General features: G+C 49.6%; 1 protein-coding gene across 2 annotated transcripts in view; it reads right to left on the bottom strand.

Annotated features, from left to right (window-relative positions):
* Positions 1-9,790: 9,790 nt before the first annotated feature.
* isl1a (ISL LIM homeobox 1a) overlaps positions 9,791-11,972 on the bottom strand; it is a gene marked incomplete at both ends in the record, with an annotated part of 4,773 nt that continues 2,591 nt past the window's right edge. Inside the window, 3 exons of one of the 2 annotated variants that reach the window (XM_079250670.1) lie at positions 9,791-9,907; positions 10,328-10,495; positions 10,586-10,869. In XM_079250670.1, the coding sequence (XP_079106796.1) occupies positions 9,791-9,907; positions 10,328-10,495; positions 10,586-10,869 (569 nt within the window). Of the gene's footprint in view, positions 9,908-10,327; positions 10,496-10,585; positions 10,873-11,972 lie in introns of both variants that reach the window. The other variant, XM_079250669.1, reaches the window with a different exon arrangement.

Raw genomic sequence — 11,972 nt, forward strand, 5'->3', positions numbered from 1 at the left:
AAACAAACCAAAATACACGTTACAACCATTCAACCTCTCATTGAAATAAAGTTGTTTATGAGGCTCTATAACATGTTAATTATGTCTAAAATATGTGATTTATTACTGTTAGATGCTGCAAAATTACACAAAAGTATTATTCTGCAGAGATTAATGCAGCAGGTTCGCTCTTAGATGCAGAAACATGATCCTGCAGAATAAAATAAAATTATACGGTATGAAAGAAAACGTTTTAAATAAAATAGAAAAATTATTTTGTATGAAAGAAAATGTTTTAAATAAAATAGAAAAATTATTTTGTATGAAAGAAAATGTTTTAAATAAAATAGAAAAAATAAATAGTGAAAATAACAATGAAGAGGAACTGGATTTATTTTGCTCCTTTCGTCTTGTTTTCAGCTTGTTTTTGTTTGGTTTTTAACTCATGTCAGGTAAAAACAACACAAACTCTTTGATTTGAAAGTTTTAGGATAATAATGTGAAGTCTGGATGAAAACGTGCAGCTTCCTCCGTCCTGAGCCGCCTCCTCTCAGGTTTCTACTCCGCTTGAACCTGAACAAGCTGAAGTCCTAAAAGCATCAGCACTCCCAGGTGTCTTCCCTCAGGTGAGCTCCATGCCTTATATGGTCATGTTTCCTGTCACAGAACCAGACTCACCTGTCCAGGTCTGGATGTTTGGAGTCAGACTGCTGGTCTACGTCAGGTTGCTGGTTCTGACTCATTCTGGATCATCTGGTTCTGTTCGGCCTTCTGGACCCGGCTGGGTTTCTGGATCTGGTCTTGGACTTTAACCTGTTCTGACTCTTTGGACTCTGATGATTCTTCCCCTCACCTGCCTCCAGGAAGACCAGGTTGCATGTTTTTTTTTTATTTTTTAACTTTTATTTAAATTTACTTAAAATTAAAATGAGCAGATTTGTCATCGTTCCAGTTATTTTAACCCTTTTGATGCCAGTTTGATTTTCTTTTCATATATCCTAAAAACTTAAAGGGTTAAAATAACTGGAATTATTGCATTTTTAGGATTTTTGATCAGGACTGAAATTGATTTCGGGAAAAAAAAAAAAAAGCAGTTAACTAATCCATGTAAATTTATTTATAGCAGGTCATCCAGTGATGACGTGAAACATGCTTGATTATAAATCTGACACCGAATGTTTATATATATATATATATATATATATATATATATATATATATATATATATATATATATATATATATATATATATATATATAAAATATAATAATTTATATAATATATAATTATATTGAATATTAGCAAATTTCTGATGATGAAGCATCCTGGGTCAGATTAAAAGTGTAAATGTGGATGTGAAACATTAGTTTGATGCTGGCAGATGAAATCTGATCATCTTTCCGTTAAACTGTTATTTTTCACCATAAAACTTCAGATTTCATGATTTTCCATGATGTTTCCAGCAGATTCTGATCCTACCATGTGAATGTGGAGCTGAACTGGAGACTCAGACCAGCAACGTTTCTCCATCTTCTGGTGAGTCTGTGTTTCAGGAGGACAAGCTAACACCCTGATCCTCTGGACCTCCGGACCATAACGCTCCTCTGCAGACCCTTCCTCCTGTCCTGTGACGTCCAGCGTCAGGATTAATGGCTTCCCTGCTGCGTTCTGACTTATTGTTCCATAAATCTGTAGGATCCAGATCACCGTTCCTCCAGCGTGATCTGAAACCAGATCCGGTCCTGCTTTATCCAGTTATTCTGGAAAACCAGGAATTCCTCATCATCCTCTCTGCAGACACATTTATTTAGAGTTCTTTCCAGAACGCAGTGAACCCAACAGTCACACCTGCTGATGGCGACTTGCAGGTGTAGACATCCTGCAGACGGCAGGCAGGAAACATGGCTGCCAATGCATGCCGACACGCCTCCGAACTCCAACATGCCGATACGGACGTGAGGAGGGTCTTACATTGACTGGGACACAGAGAGAAGTAAACCACCAACCTGGTCGTCGATGGAGGGAGCTTCAACCCGAGGCGAAGCGTCCGTATCCACGTTGGTCGTCGATGGAGGGAGCTTCAACCCGAGGCGAAGCGTCCGTATCCACGTTGGTCATCGATGGAGGGAGCTTCAACTCGAGGCGAAGCGTCCGTATCCACGTTGGTCGTCGATGGAGGGAGCTTCAACCCGAGGCGAAGCGTCCGTATCCACGTAGGTCGTCGATGGAGGGAGCTTCAACCCAAGGCGAAGCGTCCGTATCCACGTTGGTCGTCGATGGAGGGAGCTTCAACCCGAGGCGAAGCGTCCGTATCCACGTTGGTCGTCGATGGAGGGAGCTTCAACTCGAGGCGAAGCGTCCGTATCCACGTTGGTCGTCGATGGAGGGAGCTTCAACTCGAGGCGAAGCGTCCGTATCCACGTTGGTCGTCGATGGAGGGAGCTTCAACTCAAGGCGAAGCGTCCGTATCCACGTTGGTCGTCGATGGAGGGAGCTTCAACCCGAGGCGAAGCGTCCGTATCCACGTTGGTCGTCGATGGAGGGAGCTTCAACCCGAGGCGAAGCGTCTGTATCCACGTTGGTCGTCGATGGAGGGAGCTTCAACTCAAGGCGAAGCCACTGTATCCACGTTGGTCGTCGATGGAGGGAGCTTCAACCCGAGGCGAAGCGTCCGTATCCACGTTGGTCGTCGATGGAGGGAGCTTCAACCCGAGGCGAAGCGTCCGTATCCACGTTGGTCGTCGATGGAGGGAGCTTCAACTCAAGGCGAAGCCACTGTATCCACATTGGTCGTCGATGGAGGGAGCTTCAACCCGAGGCGAAGCGTCCGTATCCACGTTGGTCGTCGATGGAGGGAGCTTCAACCCGAGGCGAAGCGTCCGTATCCACGTTGGTCGTCGATGGAGGGAGCTTCAACCCGAGGCGAAGCGTCCGTATCCACGTTGGTCGTCGATGGAGGGAGCTTCAACCCGAGGCGAAGCGTCCGTATCCACGTTGGTCGTCGATGGAGGGAGCTTCAACCCGAGGCGAAGCGTCCGTATCCACGTTGGTCGTCGATGGAGGGAGCTTCAACCCGAGGCGAAGCGTCCGTATCCACGTTGGTCGTCGATGGAGGGAGCTTCAACCCAAGGCGAAGCGTCCGTATCCACGTTGGTCGTCGATGGAGGGAGCTTCAACCCGAGGCGAAGCGTCCGTATCCACGTTGGTCGTCGATGGAGGGAGCTTCAACCCGAGGCGAAGCGTCCGTATCCACGTTGGTCGTCGATGGAGGGAGCTTCAACCCGAGGCGAAGCGTCCGTATCCACGTTGGTCGTCGATGGAGGGAGCTTCAACCCGAGGCGAAGCGTCCGTATCCACGTTGGTCGTCGATGGAGGGAGCTTCAACCCGAGGCGAAGCGTCCGTATCCACGTAGGTCGTCGATGGAGGGAGCTTCAACCCAAGGCGAAGCGTCCGTATCCACGTTGGTCGTCGATGGAGGGAGCTTCAACCCGAGGCGAAGCGTCCGTATCCACGTTGGTCGTCGATGGAGGGAGCTTCAACTCGAGGCGAAGCGTCCGTATCCACGTTGGTCGTCGATGGAGGGAGCTTCAACCCGAGGCGAAGCGTCTGTATCCACGTTGGTCGTCGATGGAGGGAGCTTCAACCCGAGGTGAAGCGTCCGTATCCACGTTGGTCGTCGATGGAGGGAGCTTCAACCCAAGGCGAAGCGTCCGTATCCACGTTGGTCGTCGATGGAGGGAGCTTCAACTCAAGGCGAAGCCACTGTATCCACGTTGGTCGTCGATGGAGGGAGCTTCAACCCGAGGCGAAGCGTCCGTATCCACGTTGGTCGTCGATGGAGGGAGCTTCAACCCGAGGCGAAGCGTCCGTATCCACGTTGGTCGTCGATGGAGGGAGCTTCAACCCGAGGCGAAGCGTCCGTATCCACGTTGGTCGTCGATGGAGGGAGCTTCAACCCGAGGCGAAGCGTCCGTATCCACGTTGGTCGTCGATGGAGGGAGCTTCAACCCGAGGCGAAGCGTCCGTATCCACGTAGGTCGTCGATGGAGGGAGCTTCAACCCGAGGCGAAGCGTCCGTATCCACGTTGGTCGTCGATGGAGGGAGCTTCAACTCAAGGCGAAGCCACTGTATCCACATTGGTCGTCGATGGAGGGAGCTTCAACCCGAGGCGAAGCGTCCGTATCCACGTTGGTCGTCGATGGAGGGAGCTTCAACCCGAGGCGAAGCGTCCGTATCCACGTTGGTCGTCGATGGAGGGAGCTTCAACCCGAGGCGAAGCGTCCGTATCCACGTTGGTCGTCGATGGAGGGAGCTTCAACCCGAGGCGAAGCGTCCGTATCCACGTTGGTCGTCGATGGAGGGAGCTTCAACCCGAGGCGAAGCGTCCGTATCCACGTTGGTCGTCGATGGAGGGAGCTTCAACCCGAGGCGAAGCGTCCGTATCCACGTTGGTCGTCGATGGAGGGAGCTTCAACTCAAGGCGAAGCGTCCGTATCCACGTTGGTCGTCGATGGAAGGAGCTTCAACCCGAGGCGAAGCGTCCGTATCCACGTTGGTCGTCGATGGAGGGAGCTTCAACCCGAGGCGAATCGTCCGTATCCACGTTGGTCGTCGATGGAGGGAGCTTCAACCCAAGGCGAAGCGTCCGTATCCACGTTGGTCGTCGATGGAGGGAGCTTCAACTCAAGGCGAAGCCACTGTATCCACATTGGTTGCCAATAGGCGGAGCTTCAATCAGAGGTGAACACGCCCTTTATCTGAGACGGGAGGAAGCAGTAGGTCTAGTAGGGGATGAAACTGTTCTACTTCCATCATGTTTTACATGATGTTCATCTTTCATGATGTTTTACAGAATTAGACGTTAAAACTGGTTTTAAAAAAGATGATTTTTAAAAAATGTATCTGATTGTTTTATTTACTCAGTTTTCATCGTTCTGTGCAGAACTTTGGTCCACTGTGGACGTGTGAAAGAAGGGTGGACAGGTCCGTTCCTCAGGCTGCTGGTGTTTACTCTCTTCTTTGTCTATTTGTATATATTGTGTCATCGTCTTACATGTTTTATGTATATATGTACATACACATGTTCGTGATCGCCTTCATCTGATTGGTTGGGCGACCAGACAGCGATTACTTGAGCAGGTGGATCACCCGTGTTTTCAGTCTGAGGAACGACCCTGAAAAGTCCCTCGTTTTGGTAACATGAACATATCGGGGGTGACGTCTCGTGTCCGGACGTGTTTTTCTCTTCTTGTCAGTACTTTGCTTCTGGATCCGACACCCAGTTTCATCTCAGTGAGGATGTGCGTGACCTAAACTTTATTTCCATGTCGTACATCATTCAGGTTGTAATAAAGAAAATTTCCGACTGGTGTGAAAGGCTTTGGAAAAGCTGAGTGTACTGGTTCACAGTTGGCTGATGTCCAGAGCAGATAACTGGGATTAAATTTTAAGCAGCGTGGAGGATAATTATTTTCTTAGTGAGCCAGTGGACTGCAGCCGCCATGCGATCGTGCTTCTGGCGCATCGCACTTATTTCATGTATCCCTGCACCTCCGGGCCGCAGCGCAGCTAATGGCCGTCATGTGTTTTTAATGTGTCACATTCTGTTTCACGTCCGACAGGTGTTTACTGATGCACAGGTAAGCAGGACTCACCTGGCTGCCGGCAGAACCTGCAGGTGAGACGTATAATAGTCCAGATGAAGAGGACGGCCCGGTACCGGAAGGTGGACCTGACAAAGAGGATGACCTGGTACCAGAAGGTGGTCTTGATGAAGAGGACAACCCGGTACCAGAAGGTGGTTCTGATGAAGAGGACATCCTGGTACCAGAAGGTGGTCCATATGAGGACGACCCGGTACTAGAAAGTGGACCTGACAAAAAGGACCAACCGGTGCCAGAAGGCGGGCCATATGAAAAGGACGACCCGGTACTAGAAGGTGGACCTGACGAAGAGGACGACCCAGTACAGAAGGCGGTTCTGATGAAGAGATGACGGCAGGTGAATACGTATCAATGGAAAATATTTTCATCTGTAAATTAATTTACAATTTTGAGATAACTCGTTGCATAACTAGACGGTTATGCAACGAGGTTACACTAGCTAGGCAGTTATGTGACGAGGCTTGCAAACTGGTAGGTTACGTGACGAGGTTACACTAGCTAGACGGTTATGTGACGAGGCTTGCAAACTGGTAGGTTACGTGACGAGGTTACACTAGCTATACGGTTATGCGACAAGGTTAGGCGAACTAGACGGTTATGCGATGAGGTTACGCTAACTAGATGGTTATGCGACATGGTTGCGCTAGCTAGACGGTTATGTGACGAGGTTACACTAGCTAGACGGTTATGCGACAAGGTTAGGCCAACTAGACGGTTATGCGACAAGGTTAGGCCAACTAGACGGTTATGTGTTGATTTTACGCTAGCTAGGCGGTTATGTGACGAGGTTACGCTAGCTAGACAATTTTGTGACGAGGTTACCCTAACTAGACGATTATGCGACAAGGTTAGGCCAACTAGACAGTTATGTGAAGAGGTTACGCTAGCTAGGCGGTTATGTGACGAGGTTATGCTAGCTAGATGGTTATGTGACGAGGTTATGCCAGCTGGAATGTTACGCGACGTGGTTATGCCAGCTGGAATGTTACGCCATCTGGAACGTTATGTCAACTGGAACGTTACGCCACCTGGAAGGTTACGTGACGAGGTTACGCTAGCTAGACGGTTAAACCACATCATAACCGATGAGTTAAACTGTCGGTGTCTTAGTTCACCTGTAGATTAAAGTTAAAACACAGACTGTGCTGTAGCCGTGAAGCTTTGCAGTAAACCAGATATTTGTTACAGGGCGTGACGGCTCCCTGACCCCCATCACTGCTAAGCTTCAGGCTTGTTGTGAGTCTGCCACCAGCTTTCTGTCCATGTGTGAAAACAACTTCATTCTGCGGCTCATCTCCCATCCTGCCAGCGTTCTGGTCGGTGTCTCTTGCAGCCTGACCCAGCTACAGAGCTCCTTTTGTTCCGGCGCTCAGACTGCAGTCCCAGAACCTCGCAGACCTGTGGGCTACGTTATCCGGACTCTTTGTCCTGGCTCTTGGCTTCCCCTTCCCAGATCCCCGACTACACAATAGAGGAGAGGCACCCTGTCGGCGGCTAGTCTGTATAAAACACAGTGTTCAGCTCCACACACTCAGCTAATAGACCTCATATTAGACATGTTGCTAACGGCAACATGCTTTATTTCATCCACTTTACCCTGGTTTGTGTTTTTTAGCTGGAAGTTTTACTTTATCTAATTTAAATATCTACATTTAACCCAGAATTCCTCTAAATACCTAAAGAAACAAATATCACAATAAAACATTAAGAGAAGTTGTTGTTTTTGTTATTATTATTATTATTATTATTATTATTATTATTATTATTATTGTGTTATTTATTTTTTCATTATAGAAAGACAAATGTGGGTTACTATTACTTATTGTGATTACAAAAAGTTGTTCGATGCACAAATATTTTAGATATATGCTTACTGAGGCTGTTTTTCACTACAACAAAGTCATCATCAGTCACGGTTCAATTCAGTCCGATTCACTATAGTCCAAAGCCATCAGGACCAGAACCAGGGAGGAAAACCTCCATCAGGACCAGAACCAGGGAGGAAAACCTCCATCAGGACCAGAACCAGGGAGGAAAACCTCCATCAGGACCAGAACCAGGAGGAAAAGCCTCCATCTGGACCAGAACCTGGATGGAAAGCCTCCATCAGGACCAGAACCAGGGAGGAAAACCTCCATCAGAACCAGAACCAGGGAGGAAAACCTCCATCAGAACCAGAACCGGGATGGAAAACCTCTATCAGGACCAGAACCAGGGAGGAAGACCTCCATCAGGACCAGAACCGGGATGGAAAACCTCCATCAGGACCAGAACCAGGGAGGAAAACCTCCATCAGAACCAGAACCGGGATGGAAAACCTCTATCTGGACCAGAACCAGGAAACATCAGGACCAGGTGAAAGATGAGGTGACATTAAAAAAAAAAACATTTTTTTTTAAATCTTCAAAGCTTTAAACTCCGCTACCATGGAAACGGGGGGGGGAATGAGCCCAGGCACCGCAAGCCGTCCCGCTCAGACGTCCGCGTGCTCGCGGTTCGGTCCAGAAACGTGAGGTGGTTTTGGATTCTCCTGGAATAAACCTGAACTGGGAGCAGAAACATCCAGGATGGAAGAAATTCCCGGTCTGTGGTTTTTACTCCAAACGTCCAGTTTTTAGTTTGATCCAGTTTTTCTCCCGCAGGATGAAACCAGCAGAGTTTCCCGCCTTGCTTCACAAAGAAGGAATAAAATGTAAAAAAAACTGGATTTATTTTAATAAACGAGTTATTCTGGAACCCTGCGGTGTCCTGGTGTTCCTGCCGTCCTCCCAGATCCTGCTGGGATGGACTCCAGGTCCCCGCGACCCTCCATCAGACTCAGCGGTCAGGAGGATGGACGGATAAATTAGTTATTCCGGGATTTTAAAAGTAGCTTCACTGGAAATAAAATCCTGTTTGTATTTTCAGAAAGAAACGAGTGAAACCCTGAAAGCGGCTCCAGACTTTCTGCTGATCAGAGATTTTCTGCAGAAAAGTCAGAATTAACGGAGTTTAATGTTTCATTTTCAGCAACATTTCCTGTTTTTAATCTTCATAATCTCAAATAAATGATCTTTCATTAAAAACAAACTTTCTACTTTCTGACTGAAAAGAGAAAAATCCTACAAATCATCCTAAAAAAAATCTCTTTAAGAAAATATGAGGAAAAAAAACTGCAATTTAAGTTTGATGAAATAAATTTCTGCATTTCTGTGTTTTAGCAGCTAAATCCTGTCAGACTCAGAGGAAGAAGGTCAGAAGATGTTTGTTGAACATCCCGGCAGGATTTCAAGGAGAATAAAAACCACGATGCTGCAAACATTTCGTTTTATAAAGAATAAGAACTGAATTAAATAAAAAATAGATTCAACCAACCAAAAGGAAATTTGTTGCTAAAAAAAATTATTAATTTCCTAATAATAATTAATCCACATAGATTAATAATTCTGCTAATTTGGCCTCTGATATTAAAATAAATAAATATGAATAAATGAGGTAATTAATGGAATAAATTCTTATTTTCAGCACAGACCACCAAACTCAAGCTTTTCTTTTTCCTTTTTACTTCAATTACGAAAGTTTCACAAAAGGTGGCAAATTTAACGGCAATAAATAATAAATAATCATGTCTGACGGGAACAAACAAACACGTGTCCTCCTCGCGCGCGGGACATGTCAGGGACAGAAAGACAGACGGCCTGTCGGACGGACACCGTGTCGGAATGTCCACGGAGCTTGTGGCAGAAATAGAGGTATACCTTGTTGCAAAGTCCTGCAGGTCACGTGGTTCCTCCTCTGATGACGCGTTTGGGGGAATTTTATAAAAGAAGAAAAAGTTTGTAAGTCGGTCTGGATCTGTCCGGCTCTCAGGTCCCGGGTTCTGGGTTCATGTCTCTCTTTTTGGCAACTTGAACCAGGATGTTTGGAGCTGGATGGGGGGGGGGGTCCTAGAGGGGGGGGGGGGGGGGGGGGGGGGGGGGGGGGGGAGTTGTCCGCCTGTCTGAGAGACATCAGAATGGGTGTCCGTGGTAAAATCCCATGATTGTCTTCACAGTGTCAACAAACAACCAGCGGGCTGTTTGCTCGGTGTGGTGGTGGTGGGGGGGGGGATGATGATGGCGGCGGTGGGGGGTCTGCGGGGCTCTGCGGGGCCATGCGGCGGCGGCTCAGGCCTCGATGGGGCTGGACACCATGCTGTTCGGCGTGTCGGGAAGCTGCGACGACATGGACGCGACCTCGCTGCCGGTGGAGTTGGATCCTGGTCCTCCTTCCGAGAAGCTGACCTGCAGGGAGACCAGATGGGTCAGAACCAGCAGAACCAAGCAGAACCAGCAGAACCAAGCAGAACAAACCAGAACCAAGCAGAACCAAGCAGAACCGCGCGCGCAGCCCCCTGTCCATTTATTCCTGATAAATCCTGAATTTATCAGGAATAAATTAATCAGGAATAAATCATGTATAAAATCTGATCCATAAAATCCAAACTTTTTCTTCTTTTAGATTTTTTTCTTAATTCTCCTAAAATCTCATTTTTCCTTCAGAAACTTTTTCCTCCTGCAGGAAACTCGCGTGGGAAGGTCGCACGCGTGAAAAACAACTTTTCCTTCATTCTCGGCGCCTGCGGGACGTTTTTTCCACGCACAGCGCGCGCGCCGTGACAGACACAACGGTGTGCAGGTGTGAGGTGTGGCACGCGCACGGACCAGCTGTTGGAAGGCGGGCTGCTCCATGTCGCTCTGCAGGGCGAAGTCGCTGAGGAGCTTCCAGGGCGGCTGGTAGCTCTGCACCTCCACCGGGTTGGCCTGCAGACCCCCGTCGTGCCGCTCCGGGCTGGCCGCCACCATCGGAGTGCCCGTCATGCCCTGGATGTTCTGCGCGTGCATGGGGAAGACATGTCAGTTTGCGGGCCTGCTGCAGCATGTGCGCGTGTCCCCGGCCCGGTTCGGGCTCGGTTCTCTCACCGTCTTGTCGTTGGGCTGCTGCTGCTGCAGCTGCTTCATCAGCAGGCTCCTCTTCTTGTCCTTGCAGCGCTTGTTCTGGAACCAGACCCGGATGACCCGCGGGCTGAGCCCGGTCATCTCCACCAGCTGCTCCTTCATCAGCGCGTCGGGCCGCGGGTTGGCGTTGTAGCAGGTCCGCAGGGTGTGCAGCTGCTTCTCGTTCAGAACCGTCCGGACCCGGGTCGTCTTCTCTGGCTGCTTGTGCACGTGAGGCCGGAGCGCGGGCTGCCGGGCCGAGATGGGTTCTGCTGTTGGGGGGAAACAAGAAACGGTTCGGTAAGGTCCTGGTCCTCAGACCGGGTCCTGGACTCGGACTAGGGTCCTTAAAACAGGTCCAGACCGGGTCCTGGACGCGGACTAGGGTCCTTAAAACAGGTCCAGACCGGGTCCTGGACGCGGACTAGGGTCCTTAAAACAGTTCCAGACCGGGTCCTGGACGCGGACTAGGGTCCTTAAAACAGGTCCAGACCGGGTCCTGGACGCGGACTAGGGTCCTTAAAACAGGTCCAGACCGGGTCCTGGACGCGGACTAGGGTCCTTAAAACAGTTCCAGACCGGGTCCTGGACGCGGACTAGGGTCCTTAAAACAGGTCCAGACCGGGTCCTGGACGCGGACTAGGGTCCTTAAAACAGTTCCAGACCGGGTCCTGGACGCGGACTAGGGTCCTTAAAACAGGTCCAGACCGGGTCCTGGACGCGGACTAGGGTCCTTAAAACAGGTCCAGACCGGGTCCTGGACGCGGACTAGGGTCCTTAAAACAGGTCCAGACCGGGTCCTGGACGCGGACTAGGGTCCTTAAAACAGTTCCAGACCGGGTCCTGGACGCGGACTAGGGTCCTTAAAACAGGTCCAGACCGGGTCCTGGACGCGGACTAGGGTCCTTAAAACAGTTCCAGACCGGGTCCTGGACGCGGACTAGGGTCCTTAAAACAGGTCCAGACCGGGTCCTGGACGCGGACTAGGGTCCTTAAAACAGTTCCAGACCGGGTCCTGGACGCGGACTAGGGTCCTTAAAACAGGTCCAGACCGGGTCCTGGACGCGGACTAGGGTCCTTAAAACAGGTCCAGACCGGGTCCTGGACGCGGACTAGGGTCCTTAAAACAGTTCCAGACCGGGTCCTGGACGCGGACTAGGGTCCTTAAAACAGTTCAAGACCGGGTCCTGGACGCGGACTAGGGTCCTTAAAACAGGTCCAGACCGGGTCCTGGACGCGGACTAGGGTCCTTAAAACAGTTCAAGACCGGGTCCTGGACGCGGACTAGGGTCCTTAAAACAGTTCCAGACCGGGTCCTGGACGCGGACTAGGGTCCTTAAAACAGGTCCAGAACGGGTCCTGGAAGCGGACT

Source organism: Telmatherina bonti (genome assembly GCF_933228915.1).
Source record: "Telmatherina bonti genome assembly, chromosome: 13".
NCBI lineage: Eukaryota > Metazoa > Chordata > Actinopteri > Atheriniformes > Telmatherinidae > Telmatherina > Telmatherina bonti.